The 20836-nt window shown below is 40.7% G+C and overlaps 1 protein-coding gene across 3 annotated transcripts in view; it reads right to left on the reverse strand.

The window, feature by feature from the left end:
- Nucleotides 1-6717: 6717 nt before the first annotated feature.
- Nucleotides 6718-20836, reverse strand: part of LOC142210835 (pleckstrin homology domain-containing family A member 7-like) — a 68921-nt gene continuing 54802 nt past the window's right edge. For 2 of the 3 annotated variants that reach the window (XM_075280286.1, XM_075280285.1), the window contains exons 13-24: nt 17686-17835; nt 16360-16458; nt 16115-16223; nt 15882-15991; nt 15607-15705; nt 14481-14550; nt 11196-11296; nt 10926-11105; nt 10097-10462; nt 9642-9739; nt 9365-9471; nt 6718-8401 (exon numbers count right to left, since the gene is read on the reverse strand). In XM_075280286.1, the coding sequence (XP_075136387.1) occupies nt 7923-8401; nt 9365-9471; nt 9642-9739; nt 10097-10462; nt 10926-11105; nt 11196-11296; nt 14481-14550; nt 15607-15705; nt 15882-15991; nt 16115-16223; nt 16360-16458; nt 17686-17835 (1968 nt within the window). In that variant the 3' untranslated portion in view covers nt 6718-7922. The remainder of the gene's footprint in view (nt 8402-9364; nt 9472-9641; nt 9740-10096; nt 10463-10925; nt 11106-11195; nt 11297-14480; nt 14551-15606; nt 15706-15881; nt 15992-16114; nt 16224-16359; nt 16459-17685; nt 17836-20836) is intronic. The other variant, XM_075280287.1, reaches the window with a different exon arrangement.

Raw genomic sequence — 20836 nt, forward strand, 5'->3', positions numbered from 1 at the left:
TTACATTATAAAAGAAAATGTAAGAAACTTTTTTATTGATTTTCTTCGCAAGTAATGCATGTTGTCTTTGCTATCGAGTGTTCATCGCAAATGGGTTTAACACAAACCACACAAGACTTTCTAGTCTTACGTTGTTTTCGCTTCAGGTCTCGGCAGACATAGCAACTACCAACAACAGGGGAGGGCCCACGACTACCATGAGGTATTTGAGGGCCAGCTGCTGCTTGCGATGCTACCAGAATGCATCGTCCAAGCACCATTTCTACTGCACCTCGAAGAAAATGGTTTCTCATCATCATTCGGTTTGTACAACGATCTTCAATTGCAGGCATACACAGCTGATTTGCGAGATCTTTCAGGAACATTCTTCATTGATCCTTTGTCCTGAACAGGGGTGAACCTGCCCCTTTCGCCGCCCGAGGCGAACGACAGAAAGCCACCCCCACCCCCGGGAGGAGGGGGCAGATCGGAGGGGGCGTGGCGGAGCGGAGGGGCTAAGTAGAAGGGGCGGGGCTTAGCGGCGTTCGCAGGCAGAGAGCAGGCACGGAGAGGACCTGCTCTCTGCCTGAGCGTGAGGGGAGGCTGCTGGAGCAGCGCTGCTCCAGTGGCCTCCCCAATCCACCGCTCGGTGCTAAGCCAGTCCAGGACAGCTTGTCCTGGACTGGCTTAAGTAAGCAAAAATGCCACCCTCCCTGGGGCCCTGGCATAGCGGCGCCTGAAGCGGTCGCTTCAGGTCGCCTCATGGGAGGTGCGGCGCTGGTCCTGAAGTTTGGATTGTGTTCTCTGTAGATGGTGTAGGATGCTAACCCAGTGACGTCAATCATATTGTAGAAAAATGCCAGAGGCCAACGTCATGTTCGTCGTTTCACAGTGTACTTTCCCAACATTTTATCCATAACATGAACTCCGCCTTTTGTTTTGTTGTAGTATTATATTATCTCTGGCTTGGCTGCTAGTGTCTCTTCAACTTTTCCCATCATGTGCATAGATGATAGAAGCACGACTGATTTGTTCTTCTTTGGTACATATGAATAGACTGTTGCATCATGATTGTAGGCAAAATTTGTCGAGTTTACACGCCTTTCTTTGGCAGGATGCATGTTGTTGCATTACTTGCGAAGAAAATCAAAAAAAGTTTCTTACATTTTCTTTTATAATGTAAATGAACAGTTTTTTTTACTTGTTTATAATAATAAAATAGCATTATCATTAAAAAAAATATTATTCTTTTTTCCTTGCATTATCTTCATTCAAAATATATGAAGGTACATTTGTACCTATGCAGCCTGTTAACGTTGAAAAATTATGCAGCCTGACAAAGGTTAAAAAGGTTCTCCTCATGACCAGAAACGTCTCTACACATTTCAGCCATTCTTATGTCAGCCTTTGCACCGCTTATATGCGACGTTCCAACTCAATGGAACTCCACCTTAAACATGATGGGGCATCTGTGTGAGCAGCTGAAGGTGGTGAACAATTATTGCATGCAGCAGACCACAGGGACAATACGGTACCTTGAGATATGTCATTGAAGGCTCATAAGGGAAGTGTGGCGGCTTCTCAAGTTCTTTAATCAGCAATATGATCCCTCTATTGTCTATCTTACAGGACACACACTCATGCAACAAGATTCAGAAGAGGAGGAACAGTCAACATCATTGCCCTGTGTTGATGAAGGAGGTTGAGGATCCGGGTCAGGTTCATTATGGTGTAGCAACTGGGACTCCTAAACTGGAAGAAGAGCAGGAGGAAGAAGACTCTTCCTTGGATGTAGAGAAGGCCACAGTCGAATGGCTTCTTAAAGTCTACGAAGCAGGCGAATATCTTGCCTCTTCTGGTGTTGTGGATGTGCCTCTTGATGAGGCTGTTGCAGGGTGTAGATATGGTCCGTGGTGCGGTGGTTTGGCATGAACCCTGCTTGGCTCTTGCTGAGGACCCCGTGTTGTGTGAGGAAAGTGAGGATTCTGTTATTGATGATGCTGTTGAACAGTTTCCCCAGCGTGCTGCTGACGCAGATCCCTCTGTAGTTGTTGGGGTCATATTGGTCCCCATTCTTGTAGATGGGCCTTTGTGGGTTCTGGGTGGTGGATCTCACTACCGTGCGTATGTGGGTTGTTGTCAGGGGGCAGGTAGTCTATCTCTGTGCCTGTCCTTGCATTGAGGTCTCCGCATATTAGTACTCTGCCTTTGGGTTGGAATTGGGCAGCTTCCCTTTGTAGGACCTCGTAGGTGTCGGGGTTATGGTAGGGGGACCCTGGTGTGTGTGGGGGGGGGATATATACTGCACAGAGATAGATGTTCTGCTGTCCTACTACTTGCTCATCTCTATATGGGACCCCAAAATTTCAGATGGCAGAATACAGTGCTAAAAGGTATAAGAATAAGGTTATAGCAGAATAACATGCAGAATACAGGTAGGGACATTTATTTTTCAAATACAACAAAGTACAGTAGATGGTGTCCCCTGCAAAACTCTCTTCCAAAAGTGCGTCCCACCTTCAGAAAGTTTGAGAACCACTATTTTAAGCCATTTCAAAGTGTGTTTTGTACTGTCTATGTTCTACACAAACTAATATTGGGCACGGACCCAAATAAATCTTGAGAAGTTGGCCCAGCTGTACTCGATACAATTTATTTTGTTGGTACACTGTGAGTACTGTACAGAGTCTTGAAGCAGCTCCCGTCTTCAACGAATATATTTTATTTACAGCAGCTCTTTATGCAAGCAAGAATTTGTTTTTTTCTTTATTAGTTATCTGCTTTGTTTTCTGTGCTTTATGTTATTTTGGCTGAGATTTTAGTGGCTACAAAACTAATAACTAGTTTTCTATATACTTGTATTCTCTAGTTACAGTATTGTATGCTGTGTAATGGTTTTTGCTGAGTCTATAGCGAGCTTATAAAAGACTCCCAGGCTTGTCATTTTATTAGTTCTATTCTAGGCTGCACTAGCCAGTCTGTAATAGAAATATAGGTATTTTTCAATAAATTGCAATGCATTAGCATTACAGTGTATTGAATTACTGATCAGATACCCCTAGGGGGTCTAAAAATAGAAAATTTAAATAAGTAACCAATTAAATAGTCAAAATTTAAGGAATCGAAACAATAGACATTACCCAAAATGGTATAAAATATATAAGGCCTGGATGCCTTTCTTGAAAAGAAAAATATAACAGGTTATGGACTTTCGATTTTAAGGAGACGTTGATCCAGGGCTTTTATGATGACTGCCAGATTGTAGTTGGGAAGGAATTTTTTTTCTCTGAAATGGGGCAATTGGCATGAGCCTCATGTTTTTTTTTTTGCCTTTCCCTGGATCAACACTGTAGGGTAATGTAGGGTTATAGGTTGGACTTGATGGACTGATGTCTTCATCCAACCTCATCTACTATGTAAATATATATATGGTGAGTTCACAGGAATTTTTGTTTTTATTTTTTGCAAAGTTTTGGATTGGATGGGGGCAGGGGAAGGGGGCTTACCATAATGGTACCAACCAACAGAATATGGGTGACATTGAATGCAATAAAAAGTGAGCCTGTAAGAAAAATCACGCTAATGCAATATTTCCAATTCCACTTCATTGTGAATTCATTTTTCGGCTTCCCAGTACATTGTGTTTAATATTTAATGGTAACATTACGGAACGGACCCGCAAATATTAAGCCCTCATACAGCTCTTTGGAGAAAAAACAAAAACAAAAAACAACTTATGGCCTTTTAAAGCGGGGGTTAAAAAACAGAAGTCGAAAAATGGCTCCATCAGGAGGGGGTTAACAAGAAACTTTCCAAACTGGACAACAATGTTAATCTTTCTTCAGACACTGTTGAGCATTGCTGCCCTCTAGAGGCTATTTGCAGTTCTGCTATCCTTTCTACATTACTGATACAACAATAATAGTATAGAAGCAATAAGATGCCATGAGAGATAGTCTTTGAGCTTAGCACAATAATTACATAGAGCTAGAAATGGCAATAGGCAAAACTATTAGCTACTGTACCACTTACTGCAACACAAAGAAAAAATCATGCTGGAGATAGTCTGTTTTGGAAGAGGTTTGGACGCTTAATAGCTAAAGTTTCTATATATGCCATACCTCCCAACTTTTGAAAAGCCAAAAGAGGGACAAAATATGCGGCATTGCACGTGGTAAAATTAGCTCCGCCCACTTTTATGTTGATTCCGCCCTTTCCCATTCATTTTTCATGTGCCCCCACACATTATAATCCTCCTGTAGTCACCTGTAAATTATATTCCCCCTCCATCTCTCCAACAGTTTCATATCACCCCTTCATCTACCCCCAGATTCATGTCCCCCCCTTCATCTGCCCCAGTGTCATGCCGTTCCCCCCCCCATATGCCCCCAGTTTCATAGGCCCCCTACATTACGTTCCCCTCAATGTTTAACACAAATACTTGTACGTGTACCTTCCAACACTCCCTCGCCGCTCTCTCACTCCACTCACATAATTGTAGGCCTGATGTGACATCATCACATCGCGTCTACACATGCGGGAAGCCAAAACGCAGCAGTAAGGCAGAAGCTGAGCTGTAACAGCTCCTGCTTTACTCGCATATGTGTCCGGAGGATGCCGATGAGTTGAAATCGGGACATACCTCCCGCCGAACAGGACTGTGGGACAGGACACAGAATTCGTGAATGTCCCGCATAAATTGGGACGGTTGGGAGGTATGTATAAGCAGCTTGCAAAGTAAGCTGAAGACTATACAAGAAAATACTACAGAATTCATAACACTTATATCCAGCGTCTTGAAGGTGGTAGGAGCCACCATAGGAACCAAGTATAGTATATGGCGGGTGACAGGTTGAGGTTTTGTGTACTTTTTTTTTTTGTTTTAATTCAAACATTTTGAGTTTTTTCATTTTACAGCAAAGGAATACAACAATATAGCATTGCTGAACACATGGAGTCAAATGGGTGATGATAAAGTCCAAACTTATCACTTATACCAAAACATCTAAAGATCTTGGACACCATCCGACTCTGAGTCCAAAGAGTATCGAAATAGCTTGAGACACAAAACAAAGGTAAGAACAAAAACTAAAGGTTGTAAGTCGGTCAAGCCAATAGCTCTCGGAATTAGCTAAATAACAGTACTTGTAATGGTAAGTTAGGTAAAATACGAAAGGGTTAAAGATAAATAATAGTCTAGTAATCATCAAAAACCAGAAGAACTAGGAGAAAGTGTTATGTACTGTTTTGTACGTGTTTTATTGTACATTGTGAATACTAAAGACAGACATTGGAGCAGATAAATAAAAAATGCACCAAAATTCTGGCGTAATATGTGTAGAAAAAACTTGTGTATATATTTTATACACTTTCATTTTCTAGTTCCTGCATCTTGTCCAACAAGTAGATGAGGTTTGTTGAAAAGGGTTTATAACACTGTGAGCCAAGTTGCAAGGACACACAAAGTAACTTTCTCTGCATGAGGTTGTACACACTTTTCTGAGTGCCAATTTGACTGATGTTATTTGCCAAGACTACAGTCTACAGTCATCACAGGAGCATCGGAATTGGACTATGGAGAATGGAAATAGGTTGCTCTTGTCGGATAATCAAATGAGGATGACCCTATGTGCATAACTTACCTGAGGGAAGTGGTGGCGCCAGGATGAACATTGAAAAGAAAGCAAGTTAGTAGAGGAAGTGTGAAGCCCTACCTGCCATGATGAAACCTGAGGCGACAACAGGGAGCAGACGATATTTTACTCATCAATGCCCAGTCTGTCACCACTCCTTCCTCCAAAGGGCACTGCAATGTTCTTCAGCATCTATGCCCTGGAAACAAAGAGGCCAAGTGGAGAGAAGCGGGGATCAGAGAGTAAAATGTTGGCCTCTACCTACTGAAATAATGGAATAGGTAGTAGCCAAACTTCTAGTGCTTCGTGGGTCACAAACACCGTAAGTTTCGAGTTTGGCCCAAACCCAAAACTTTTGGAAAATGTAGGTCAAACTCAAGTCTGACATAACTGTGAAGGGACCAAAAAAGGATGCAGTATACTGTATATATACTGGAGAACAGAAAAAAAGAAATCAATGTACTTTGCGGGGACCAGTAAAAGGGGCCATATATTGAATGGAGACCAGTAAAGGAGACCATATACTGTGTGGGGATCAGTAAAGGAGGTTATACACTGTGGAGGTTAGTAAATGTATTATACTGTGTATAAGGGGAGTGAAGGGGCATGATTTATGATGCAGCAGAGAGACTAGTTTCACCCCTGGTTATATGGAATTTGCCAGGACAGTCACAAATTTTCAAAAACTACCCTGGCATTCAGGCATGTCTAGGTCAAAAAAAGGGCTTCAAGTCCCCAAAATTTTCAAATAAAAAAAACCAAACGTCTGCTTCATACTTACTTGGAAGAAACTTACTTACCAATTACAGGATCTAAAGTCTCAGCTAGTGGAGTCAAAGCTTCACCATAACAGAGTTGGACTGACTGGACAAAGGGGGCCTACATAATATTTTTTTTTTTCCGGTATTTGGTTTTGGCATGGCAAAATGGTTATTACGAGTGTGTAATACACATAAAAATACTGCCTAATGAACATAATGATATACAATAATAATAATTGACACTTTGTTGCTTTATTTGCATTTTACAGTTTTGCATAGGTATAACAAAACAGTATAAAGCTTAGAAACACATTCCTTTGCATATCTGGATTTTCTCCTTTTAGAAAATAAAAAATAAAAGTTAAAAAATGAGTAGCAGATCTCTGCAATTACAATAGAAAAAAGAAATAAACCTGGTAATATGCATGTAAGGAGAATGGTAAAGGAATGGTAAACACAAAGGCAGTATTAACAATACTAAGAAGGCAGTAGATCGGCCTAGTACAGTATTTGGCTTTAGTGGCAAATAACAAAAGGTAAAATGAAAAGGTACACAACCGATACCTGGAAAGAGCACAATCCAGGTATAGTATATGCTTGTATGTTAACATTACACAGTCTCTTCACAAAACAGTAGAATGATAACCAAACAGTCAACACACTACAATATATTAAAATACGTAAAATGAACAGACCACTCGGCTTCTTTTGTCTTAAGAAAACAAAAATATATAAGGTTTAAAAAGGTAAAGAAATTCCAGCTGGTAATGTCATTTGGCTTGGTTGGTCTACCTAGAAGGATTAGGACAGCCTTCATACATTCCTTCCTTCCTTTAATCGCCAGTTAAGTCCCAGGTATAAAACATTGCCCTTGGATAAAAGCAATTTTCATGTCAATGCAATGAGATCCAGGAACGATTGGTCAATATTACTGAAATTAACCAACAAAAAGTGAACCTTCATGACCTTACTACTCTATATAACAGAGCATTTAAACATTTTTGGTACAGTATATTGTTCCTATTAGTGACTATGGCTGTCTTTAGGAACTGAAATAATTTCCACACAAGAGTGAAAAGCCCTTCAACTTCTCCAGTCTACGTATTTCACAGCTTTGCCTTCTATATATACTCTTATCTAGTGCAAGTGTGTATTGCGGTGCATAATAAACAGCAAGTGTCCATCTGAGCCACCGCTAATAACTATAAGATAGAAGACGTTTAGCATTTCACAAGTGCTCCTACATGATCGGGAGACACCCACTTTCCATATCCTTACTGCACTTTCCTCACACTACAATGGCACTTTCTACAGGTACTACTTTATCCACATTTGTACAGTCTCACCTCCCTAAAACAGTCTATGTACACCTATTTACACTCCCTTCTTCACATTTTAGAAACATTCATTTTAATCGCCCATATTTCTACATATTCTGTGCCATCATGAAAAACAACTTCCTTACTCTCTCAAAAGCCATCTCTTCTTCTCATTGTCCTATTCAGTGTCCATTTTAACAATCACAAGGATCCAAAGGTCTCTGGAGACTCTAGAAGCTGGACTGAAGGAGGGTGATCCGAATGGGTTCCCTTTCTTCCTTGCAGAAGTCAGCAACCTTGCTTATACTCAGTGGGTTATAATGCAGGTCCTCTATGAGGAAATCATAACTTGCCACCTGTCCATTACATTTGGGTACAGCAGAGCCCTCTTGTTTTGTGGCTAGCCCATGATCTCTCTCTCCCGGCTTTGGTGCTGGCCAGTTCTCATAGTGTAGATTGTCTGAATGCCGACTGCTGACTTGGTCTTTGCTCATGTCAGGACTGGAGCCTTCTTCAGAACAATGCTGGTGCGGCACAGAGGAACAGCAGTCCTCGTCTTTTCTATTCTGAAATGAACTGGTTGAGGTGGCTTGGCAATGTTCTCTGACTTCATAGGATTTGCTGCTATGGGAATCTCTCAGGAAGTCCCACGGATACACTTCATCTGATGTGGAGACATCACTACTTGTATCACAGTCATCAGCTTTTGCTGTGGAGGAAATTAGAAAGACATCAGAATGAATAAGTGTTATCCATCTTATTTTCTGACCAGAGGTTATTATATGCAGTTATATGTCTGTCAAGTCCAGTTATAAAGAATTTTATAATAAATAAAACTGAACTGCATTCATACAATTCACTTATAAAAAGATAGATAAAAAAGGCATAGAAGCATTGTTATAGTACAATGGATTACACTGGACAAGATGGAAATTTATGTTCTCATCAATGAAACAAAATGGCAGCGCATGGGAAAAATCAACTTTGACCGATGCACGAAAGGAGTTAATGCCCACGATCGGTGCGGGCACTGATCGTGGGCATTAGTGCTGGGTGTCTACAGTAGACACCCAGAGTCTATGGCAGCCACCATGTTTAAAACACCCAGCATCCACCGTAATAGTACAGTGGATGTCAGGAAGGGGTTAAAAATATATTGATCTTAAAATTGGGTTTTCATCCGCAAATGGATTTTTCATACTGGTGTGAAGGACGCCAGCTTGTATTCATCTTTGTCTACTATTCCTTTCTCGGGCACTGTCCTGAGCACATCCTCCTTGCAGAAAACTTATGTATGATAGGATGAAACTTCTTCCTCGTACCTTATCCAATAGTTATGTGCTAAATCTTATGTGACCGCTTTATAGCCAATCAAGTTCTGTTAATTACACTAATCGCACCTTCTCTTTGTCTCTGCCATGTATAACCATACCTACAATGTATAAAAACCTCACTATCCACCAGAATCCATATTGGTCACATAATTCCACCGTGTAACTGTGCGTGTCTCTGAGCTGGTTCATATACAAATTGTAATAATTTGGAATGTAATACAGTGATACTTAGGTCATCAGTGTGAGCATAATCCTATCATCTGGTGCAGTGGTCTGTGAGAATGCACGGGCTGCTCCTAATCCTAAGTATAGGTAGGCAATGTAATAAAGACCGTTACCTGTGATTATTTTACTGCGTTGTGACGCCTCGGATGCAAGGGTATAGGATAGATTGACAATCCGTTCCCTCTCTCCCTCTATTGAGAAGGCATAGGCTTTATCAGGGCTAAAAAGTTAAAAGCACAAGTTTAAAACAGACAAAAAAAATATAGAAAGTATGCTAGCGCTCAGAATCATGCCAATAACAAAAACACATGCAGAGTTATAAGAGGGTATTGTCATAGACTATCTTGCTTTTCTCAGTAAATAGATTCAGCCTACTAGTCATGAATATACCTAGTCATGGTAGTTTTATAGCTGGCCCCAGCATTAGGCTTCCCTTCCATTTCTTCAGGCTGACTTTGGACAGTTGTTTTAGTTTCGCCTTTTTTGGACTGAAATTTAAAAAAATAAATAAAAATAAATTAGATCATTAGTCACCCAACTGACAACAGATCACAGAAATATGACATTTTGTGGGGCCGGACTGTGTACATGCAACTCCCAAATACCCAACACACCCCAAACACACATTGTTTTCTTACAAATCAATGTTGATCAGAAATACTCTAACATCCATTTGATACCCAGCATGCCATTCAGTCTCATGCCAGTCTTGCCAGCTCTGTGCATCCCATGCTAGCATAAATTACTTTTTAGGTTTGCCCTCAAAACACCCCAGGGGCTAATCATACAATGTAGCATAGAAGCAACGTATGCCGCATGCAAACAATATTTTGGTTGAAGCTTACCCCCTGCTTATCATAGCTGCCATTCTGCATATCTTTTTTCAGTTGCATGCAGGCAGCAGTGACAATTTTACTGCTTGTTCTTAACGGAGGAGTCACCTTTACCAATGGAGAGATCTCATGACTTGTTACTGAGGTAACACTTTCTGTCTGTGGTTCCATGACAACACTATAGGTAGGATCCTCCGGCATTGTATTTGGTGAGGTCTTTTTAGCATGGACACCTCCAGTCTTTCCTTGCAGTGGTGCAGATGCGTTGCTGGGGTAGAAGGAAGCAGTGACCCTCACTAGCGTTGGTTTTCTCTGTTCAGTAGAAGTTTTATCCACATGTTGAGAACTTGTTGAAGAGTCAGAGGAAGAGGATCTCAGCTGCAGAATAGTGGAAGACACACATTAGCAGAGACTTACACTTCACACCTTATCCTGCCTTCCCTCAGTCTTCACCTATGGTGACATTTGGCAGTATGTTATTTCAGTTCTCTGCAATCCACCTAATGAAATTAAGTTTACTGCTCATCTTAATGGAATGATCTTCCTCCATCAACTCAGAATTCCTGAATAGTGTATTTGAAACAAGGGCTTGACTCCCCCCACCCACCTACCACCACCTTTGGGCTTCTGTTATTGATGAATTATCCTATGAAGTAATAATCCTGGGATAATAGTCTGGGAAGATCTTTTTAAGGTTTTGGGCACAATAATGATAAATCCACAAAATAATGCTTTCTGATGTGAAAAGCTGTGGCCTGCTTCACGTAGATGATCTTGTTTATTCTCAAAACAAAATATATTATATAAATTAATTACTCAAGCTCAATGACAAGATACTCACTCTGCCCCCTATTGGACCTGTTGTGGACCTCTGGGAGTTCTGACGTTGTGCTGTCACACCAGGCTTGGGTTTTTCATGAATTTGAGCCTCTTGATGCCTCCGCATTCTCTCCATTTGCTCCTCAGCACTCATTCTTTGTTTCCGAACTGTTCCCATCTCAGGTACATTGGGTGGTGATGCCTAAAGAAAAAGAGTATACAAAGGGGATCAAGCTTTTAGATTCAGGCTGCAGAGAGGACAAACATGCACTCACATCAATGCATACCATACCTTTGGCTCTAGAGTCATCTTGTGACTGGATGGTATGGGTATCGGGCAGGAAGTCTGAACTGGTCGAACATTTGCCCCATCCTTGATAGGTAAAGCAGCATCTTAAACACAAAAGTTATTATGATGACTCAATATGCTATATAATATTCTATACAAGCTCAGGCTATAAACAAAAAGTACATTTTGCATTCTTACAGCTTATATCAAATTATTATTCCACTATAATACCAATGTTGGGGCAGATTTATTAGACAGACAGTTTAGAACAGTCTAGTCTGTGTCACATCATAGTGTCTGAAAGGGTAAATCTGGCCATTGTTAAGACTATCATCTAACTTTACAACACCTATTATTTCTCTTAGATTATGACAAAAAAAAAAAAAAAAAAAGATATTAAAAAAAAAAAATTTCAAAATAAATTTTGGGGCTCACGGTCACTCTGCTTAGCTTGCCAGCTGAAAAATCTGGACTATCTTCCAAAAGTGATCATGAGGTAGAAGTAGTGGTTCTTCCTCTCGCAGTTATCCACTTCGAGTCTGTGATTTGTTGCATGTAGTAATTATTCACCATACAGTCATGGCCAAAAGTTTTGAGAATGACACAAATCTTCTATTTTCACATGATCTGCTGCCCTCTGGTTTTTATGTGTGTTTGTCAGATGTTTTTATCACATACAGAAATATAATTGCAATCATATTATGAGTAACAAAAACTTATATTGACAGTTAGAAGGAGTTAATGCAGCAAGTCAATATTTGCAGTGTTGACCCTTCTTCTTCAGGACCTCTGCAATTCTCCCTGGCATGCTCTCAATCAACTTCTGGACCAAATCCTGACTGATAGCAGTCCATTCTTGCACAATCAATGCTTGCATTTTGTCAGAATTTGTAGGTTTTTGTTTGTCCACCCGTCTCTTGATGATTGACCACAAGTTCTCAATGGGATTAAGATCTGGGGAGTTTCCAGGCCATGGACCCAAAATCTCTATGTTTTGTTCCCTGAGCCATTTAGTTATCACCTTTGCTTTATGGCAAGGTGCTCCATCATGCTGGAAAAGGCATTGTTGATCGCCAAACTGCTCTTGGACGGTTGGGAGAAGTTGATCTTGGAGGACATTCTGCTACCATTCTTTATTCATGGCTGTGTTTTTAGGCAAGACTGTGAGAGAGCCGATTCCCTTGGCTGAGAAGCAACCCCACACATGAATGGTTTTCAGGATGCTTTACAGTTGGCATGAGACAAGACTGGTGGTAGCGCTCACCTCGTCTACTCCAAATAAGCTGTTTTCCAGATGTCCCAAACAATCGAAAAGGGGATTCATCAGAGAAAATGACTTTACCCGAGTCCTCAGCAGTCCACTCCCTGTACCTTTTGCAGAATATCAGTCTGTCCCTGATGTTTTTTTTCTGGAGAGAAGTGGCTTCTTTGCTGCCCTCCTTGAGACCAGGCCTTGCTCCAAGAGTCTCCGCCTCACAGTGCGTGCAGATGCACTCACACCTGCCCGTTGCCATTCCTGAGCAAGCTCTGCACTGCTGGTAGCCCGATCCCGCAGCTGAAACACTTTTAAGAGACGGTCCTGGCGCTTGCTGGTCTTTCTTGGGCGCCCTGGAGCCTTTTTGCCAACAATGGAACCTCTCTCCTTGAAGTTCTTGATGATGCGATAGATTGTTGACTGAGGTGCAATCTTTCTAGCTGCGATACTCTTCCCTGTTAGGTCATTTTTGTGCAGTGCAATGATGACTGCACGTGTTTCTTTAGAGATAACCATGGTTAACAGAAGAGAAACAATGATGCCAAGCACCAGCCTCCTTTTAAAGTGTCCAGTGGTGTCATTCTTACTTAATCATGACAGATTGATCTCCAGCCCTGTCCTCATCAACACCCACACCTGTGTTAATGGAGCAGTCACTGAAACGATGTTAGCTGGTCCTTTTAAGGCAGGGCTGCAATGATGTTGAAATGTGTTTTGGGGGGATAAAGTTCATTTTCTAGGCAAATATTGACTTTGCAAGTAATTGCTGTTAAGCTGATCACTCTTTATAACATTCTGGAGTATATGCAAATTGCCATTAGAAAAACTGAAGAAGTAGACCTTGTAAAAATTAATATTTGTATCATTCTCAAAACTTTTGGCCATGACTGTATACTGACGCTCCAGTATGTGCCACCATGCCACTCAATGTGCACTTCACCTTACAACCATGATATAAGGTAGGGGGCTGTATGCAATGGCTTGCCCTGGTGAAGTTGGGGACAGGGAATGGTCGACTGTGGAGGAATTGGAGGCGGTGGATGTGTCCTACCTGCCCTGTACTCACCAGGCGATCTCGGTACTAGAAAGCACCGGGCCTTGCTGCATTTTTAGATTATGGAATCTGGCGCTTAAAACATTGTTGCTCCACATATTAACAATGGTGTACACGTTTTCCCACACAGAAATTTACATGGAGAGGCCCACAAAGCGATATCAAGCAGGGACATCTTTCCTAGAGAAATAAAGGCGGCTAGGTATGGCCATCGAGACTGCGCTGTCAATTGGCGGAGCACAGTACATTTTACTATGTAGCACAACTGTGACTGCATTGCCAGTAACCTGGTGAGAGTTGAAATTGCAAAGAAGCCAGATGAATGCATGTAGATCGCTGTTTACTGGACAGATATTACTTTATGGATAATGACTGACATTGGTGTGGAATAAGAGGAGAAGCAGATTGAGATGATGATGACGACTTCATAGGTGCCGTTGCCTGTCTTCACAGACTATCATGGGGAATTGAAATAGAATGGTTTTGCTCACTTGGTGCCATTGCCAATTCTATTCTGTCAAATGAGCTGGTGACATCAGATTCAGGAATGTCATCTTCCCCACTTTTTTCTCTCACTATTCTGCCTGTAATTAATTAAATCTGACTAAACGCTCCTAGTCCTAAAATTTTCAAGCTGTATTGTCATTTGTAAGCTTTTGAGAACTCTCCATCATGCAGTGAGCCGAATCACAGATCCATGTGTACATACACCATCACTGCAGTGACTTATGAGCATGCTTACAGCACCTTATACAGTATATATGACATCAGCACTGTAAGGTATCCATCTACCACTGACTACTGGCTGAGAGGCTGTAAGCCGATGTCAGGGGGCACCAGTACATCATAGTGACTTACAAAACCAGAGTATCTGTTCCATTTTACATGTGCGGTACATGTACTGGCAGCCCTTGATAGCTGCACCAACTGCTAGGACAGCCCCTATGTGACACAAATAAAATAAAAATTAGTAACTTACCACTGTGTGTACTTGGTGACTGTGGGGCTGCTGTGCTCTCCGTCAGCTGAGATTCTCTGTCTTGTTCATTCTAGATTTGTAAAAAACAAAAACAATATTGAGTTCTTGTATGGAGAGGAAACTCCAACTTGGGTTAGCCCAAATGCTAATGTAACGATGAAAAGTAGTCTAATTGCCCATATACACCAAACAGGTTATGGAACCTGTTACCAGGTGTTGGTTCCGTAAACCAGCAACATGTCCATATTCTGTTGAGGTTCAAGACCCTGACCTGGTGACCCCTGTCCCAACTGCCACTGTCTGATAGTTTTCATAAGTTTTATTTTACCGTGCATGGTCTAACCCCTCCCTGACACTGACATTTTTTTTTTTTCGACGACCCCCTTCCCCCCACCTTCAAAACCCCATAACTTTTTAATTTTCTGCTCACAGAGCCATATGAGGGCTTAAAGTTTACGGGACAAACTGTTCTTCATACTGCCACAATTTATTATTCTGTACAGAAAAAAAAGCATTTATGCAACTCTCTTAGAGGCTTAATTTTTAAGGCTTACACTCTGCAGCCAAAATAACATGTATTCTATGTTTTGGTACAATTCCAGATATACTAGATTTATCTAGTCTAGTTTTTATTTATATTTTACCCCTTAACAAAAACCTAAAACTTTGAAGGAAAAAAAAATTACATACATATATATTTTATTTCTAAGAGTCACCATATTCTGATACCCATTACTTTTCTATATTTCTGTGTACAGGGATGCATAAGACATGGCGTGCGCGCAGTGATGGCGAACATGACTGTGGACAACAGGTTTGGGTCACTAGACCCCTATAGCTTATAGTAACCTGATAACAGGTTCCCTATAAGCTTCTAAATGGTCTCTAAAAATAACAGTTGTAACATTATTTTTTGACTAGTAGTTCACTGTTTTTGCACCAGTTGCAATGCATCTCCCCCACCCTTTGCTGCCAAGTTTCTGAAGAAACTTGTAAAGGCGTTTGCCTGTAATAAAATAAAAAAAGCTTGAAAGAAAACTAAGTATTATCACATAAATGTATGTATGTGTGATCACCTTTCAGAAGGTGCTGTCTTATATAAATCACTGAATAGATGTACACTAACCTGTTCACTGACCGTCCCTCTATTCTGTCCTTCAGGCTCAATACTGGATTTCGGATGATCTTTGGGAAGAGGTGGTCTGGGAGGAATGGCTTCAGGCTCCTTTGAAAATAGAAACAGGTGTTACTGTTCATAATATTTATGATTTTATTCATTTGGGAGAAATGTAATATTGGATTAAAATAAATCTTGCTCAGAAGAATTTCTCTAAACTCCTTCGTGCTCAATAAAAATTATATATACAATTATTATTCTGTCGGAAAAGTGGTTTTGCTTACATTTGGATTTTTCTCTTGGACAAAGGAATTCAATCCAGACTGACTGTACAGGAAACTTCTCTGGAAGGTTGTCTGTGTCTCATTGGCAGGAGAGGGTGGTATGATCATTGCTGCAGACAGATAATAAATTACATTAATCCAATAAAAATTAGCAGTTTTTCTTCTTCTCTAAAACAGGAACAGATGTCAGAATGTTGGACAAGTCGCAGGATTCAAGAAATAAATGAATGTACCGGGGTGTCTTGCAGGATCAGGAATGACATGAAAGCCAGCTTTGATAAATCTGAGGCCAGATACGATGTCATTGATCATCCAAAGATCTCTCTGAGCTGCTGCCTGATCCTAAAAAGATAATAAATGTATGAAATACATCAAACCGGCAAAATCTTTAGAACAGAAATATGACTGCCCACTAAGGTCCAGTATTGATGGAAGCCCTAAGGAGTCTGTCTAGAATGAATGATGTGCAGTTACGCACCTGTGGGTGTCCGAATTGACTGACACGATCTAAAGTCTCTCTCACTGTGTGCAGTTCATTTTCTAGCACTCTATACTCTTCCCATGCACGGTCTCTGTCCTGTTGAAAGAAAATGCAAAACTCAAAACAGAACGTTTCTTTTTCATGCCAATATTGAAACAAGATTAATGGAAATCTGTCAGCACCAAAACGGTTATTAAACCAGCCCCAGTACTTTATAGCACTCAGCTTAATTTTGATGAAAAGCTGCTTATTATTCCTAAGCATATTAGTTAAGAGTGCATTGGGGGTACTGTGGACTGCTGAGCATCGCAACAAGACCTTCCTCTTGCTTGGGAAGCTGTGTGGGAAAGCTCCAATTCGGTAAGTGTTGCTGGGAGGGGTATTGAGTGAGAGGAAGCTCTTGTTGCAATGCTTAGCTGCTCCATAACACAGGCTTGATGCACTTTTAGCACGCCATGTATTTAATGGACTCAATTATAGTATATGTTGCTTAAAAAAACCTTTTATAATTTGACTAATAATGCTTTGCTTTACCACTATAGATTAGTGACCTATTAGTAATAGGTTTAAATGCTATCAGTATAGGAACTTCTAAGGTCAGATACTCTACTGCATTTTACCAAATTACCCGATCAGAAGCAAGAAAAATGCAAACATCTAAAGCTGTACTTCAGTCCCCTATAACCTCAGTTTTAGGGGTAGTAATACCTAGGTCATGACCGAATATCAGTTCTGGCAAAAGTCTAGCAAGGCCATTACACAATGTACAAAGCTTTCTACTTTAAGCAGTCTTATACAATTTTTCTTTTTTTCTTAAACTGGTTTATACATGGAACGTAAAAACTTCCAGCATTGCATTACATGCAACAGAAAGTCTTGCTTACATGTATATGCTGTGTTGAACTGACACCAAGTATTTCTGCCTGCAATACTGATGCGCCAATTCTTGGTTAAATAACCAATCCTGCTCTACTCCCGCTGTTCTTCAGAGTAAATCAAAGTCTTTCATGTGACTAAAAATAAGCATGCTAAAAGGGGAGTCCGAAATACAAAACTTTGTGCCAACAGGCAGTCCTTTGAAAGGCTTACTATCTGCATGATAGAGATTAAGCAAATACACATATATAGGACCTTCTGTTACATGTAATGTAATGCTAGAAGTTTGAGTTCCCCGGATAACCCATTTAATGACATATTTTGCTGTGGTCTTGATTTATAGGTCTACTTATTTACTTTTTCATCTGCATACTGTTTTATCACGACCTATAAGTCTAATAGAGAAATGTCATGGGGGCAGGTTCCGTGTCATGGGGGAAACCTCACCAAAGAGAGATCACACAGCCTGGCCCGCACATACACCAGGTCATCCTGCAGGAGCCTCTGTTGGTACCAGATATTCTCAATCACTTGTTCTTGACCCTGGAATTCTTCAAGATGTTGATGAGTTAACTGAAGTGCATCCTCTAACTTTTCCTAATACAGAAATACAAAGAAATATGAAAATACAAATCTACATCTTGTAGATTAGTTACACTTGGATGGATAGGACACAAAAATCTAGTGTCTTATAGTGTGCGGTTATATCTAGTAAACTATAAATGGCTGCCATTTAGGTATTGAATTTATCATTCAGTTCAGGTAGCATTCTATATAAAACACAAAGTTTGAATATTTCAATCCCGTGGGAAGTAGTAGGAACAGTTTTCCACAGATAACTTTCACCTGAATAGAAGGGGGCCCACTGTGCTTGGGAGAGAATCCTAGCAGGGGCGATGCAGCATTTAAACTAGGAATGCAGGGGGGAGGGCTAGGGAGATATAGCGGTAGAATAGTTGATTGGGAGATCCATTTATTACAACTGAAAGGTATAGACAAACCTAGCCACAAAACTTCAGGAATGCACATTTCTAGTAATGAATGTGTAAACCAGCATGGCATTGTAAAAAGTGTATGTTCACAAATGCCAGAAGCCAAGCGAGCAAACTGGGGGAGCTTGGGGCCCTGGTCTGGGATGAAAAAATTAATATAGTTAGTGTGGCGGAGACATGGCTAGATTCCTCACATGACTGGGCTGTTAACATTCAGAGATTTACACTCTTTCATAAAGACAGGGTTAAAAAGAAGGGGAGTGGAGTGTATATGTATGTCACAAGTGGCATGAAAGTGAGTGCAAGTGTGCCAAATGTGGGTGAAGATTGTGAGGATGTGGAATCCTTGTGGGTGGAATTGCATAAGGATGTGACCACTGTCACTGTCACATGCTGGCGTTTTTTACACCTGTATTTTTACGTCCGTTATTTTACGGACGTAAAATAACGGAAGTAAAAATACAGGCGTAAAAAACACCAGCATTTTACTATAGAACTCAATGGAGACTGCTTTTTACGGCTGTAAAAATAAGCACAAAATAAGTACAAAAAACGTCTGGCGTTACTCCGTGTGAATGGACCCTGAGCAAAACTAACCCTGAAAAAATTCTTTAAATCTATATGCAAAAAAATCAAAACAAAACAAACAAAAAAAAAACCCACAATGAAAGAACAGGTAGGTCAGCTAAATAACAGTAATGGAGAGTAGGCCACCGAGGATCAAGAAAAAGTAGAGCTACTAAATGGGTTCTTTAGATCTCTATATACAGAAGAACAGGCAGTAGTTGGTAGGTGTCACCAATGGTGGTAATACATCAAGCAATATACTATACTGGATAAATATAGAAGTGGTCCAAGCCAAGCTAAACAAAATAAACTTGAGAAAGGCCATGGGTCCAGATGGAGTACAGCTACAAGTACAAGAATTTAGTCCACCCATTGCTGTACCCCCTATTTATTTTAAGTAAATAGATGGACCTCACACTTATCATTACATTGCAATCACCGGTTATTGTGTAAACGTTTTCGGTCAGTGAGTAGCCTTTTTTAGACTCCCAAGTCCACCAGTATCCATGCCCGCACAAGAATGCCAATGGAAGGTAGAGCGAAAAAGGGAAGGTCATTCACTGACCGAAAACGTTACTCAACTTTACACAATAAACGGTGATTGCATTGTAACGATACGTGTGAGGTCCATCTATTTACTGCTGAGACGGGTTGGGACCCTATCCTCACACAAACCTTGGGACATCAGCTACATCCCTACCTTGACCCCATTTATTTTTAGGGATTTCCTACTGACAAGGGATTAGTGCAAAGATTAAAAATTAATAACAAAAAGGGCTCTAGGTCTTCCCCAGGTAATCACAGACCGATGAACTTAATAACCATTGTGGGGAAACTGTGTGAGGGGCTGTTAAGCGACTATATACAGGAGTATGTGACTGTACGTAAGATTATAAGTGACAGACCGCATGGTTTTACTAAGGACAGAAGTTATCAGACTAAATATTTGCTTTTATGACTGGAGGGGCAGCTGTGAATATAGTGTTCCTGGAGTTTGCAAAGGCGTTTTACACTGTCCCTCATAGACGTTTGATGGATAAGATCAGGTTTATCGGCTTGGAAAATATAGCTTGTAATTGGATTGAAAACTGGTTAAAAGGATCATATCCAGAGAGTTGTGGTCAAAGACTGCAGATCAGACTGGTCCTCTGTTATAAATGGTGTATCCAAGGGTTCTGTGCTGGGTCCACTGTTATTTATTAATGATATAGAAGATGGGATTACTGTAATAGCACTGTGTTTTTGAAGATAACACCAAGCTATGTAGTACAGTGCAATCTATGGAAGATGTACTTAGGTTACAAGCAGACATTCACATAGTAAATGAGGTTGAATGTGGATAACTATAAAGTTATGTATCTGGGTAAAAATAATCCAAATGCAACATATGTCCTAGGGGGGAGTAATGCTGGGAGAGTCACTGGTGAAGAAGGAGCTGGGTGTCCTTGTAGATCATAGATTAAATAACTGCATGGAATGTCAGTCAGCTGCTTCTAAGGCCAGCAGGATATTGTCAAGTATTAAATGGGGTATGGACTCACGGGACAGGAATAAAAAATTACCACTTTATAAAACATTGGTGTGGCCCCATCTGGATTATTCAGTTCGGTTCTGCGCTCCAGTACATAGAAAGAATGTCCTAGAGTTGGTAAAGGATCAACAGAGGGCCACAATCTGGTAAGGTGGCATGGAGGACCTCAGTTATGAGGAGAGACTAAATGAATGTATAGTCTGGAGAAGAGGCGGATAAGGGGAGATATGATAAACCTATATAAATGGCCCATACAAGAAATATGGAGAAAAGCTGTTCCATTTAAATTCCCATCAAAAGACAAGGGGACACTTTCTTCATCTGGACCAAAAAATAGTTTAATCTCAAGAGCCAACAAATCTTCTTCACTGTAAGTACTGTGAATCTGTGGACTAGCCTATTCCAGGTACTGGTCACGGCTCGATGCCAGGATTCGATGCCTTTTTAGTGTTGATGGTTTTGGAATTGTCTAGACCAGACCTGGGCAAAGTCCAGCCCGCGGGCCATA

The sequence above is a fragment of the Leptodactylus fuscus genome, chromosome 6 (genome assembly GCF_031893055.1).
Source record: "Leptodactylus fuscus isolate aLepFus1 chromosome 6, aLepFus1.hap2, whole genome shotgun sequence".
In the NCBI taxonomy this organism is placed as follows: Eukaryota; Metazoa; Chordata; class Amphibia; order Anura; family Leptodactylidae; genus Leptodactylus; species Leptodactylus fuscus.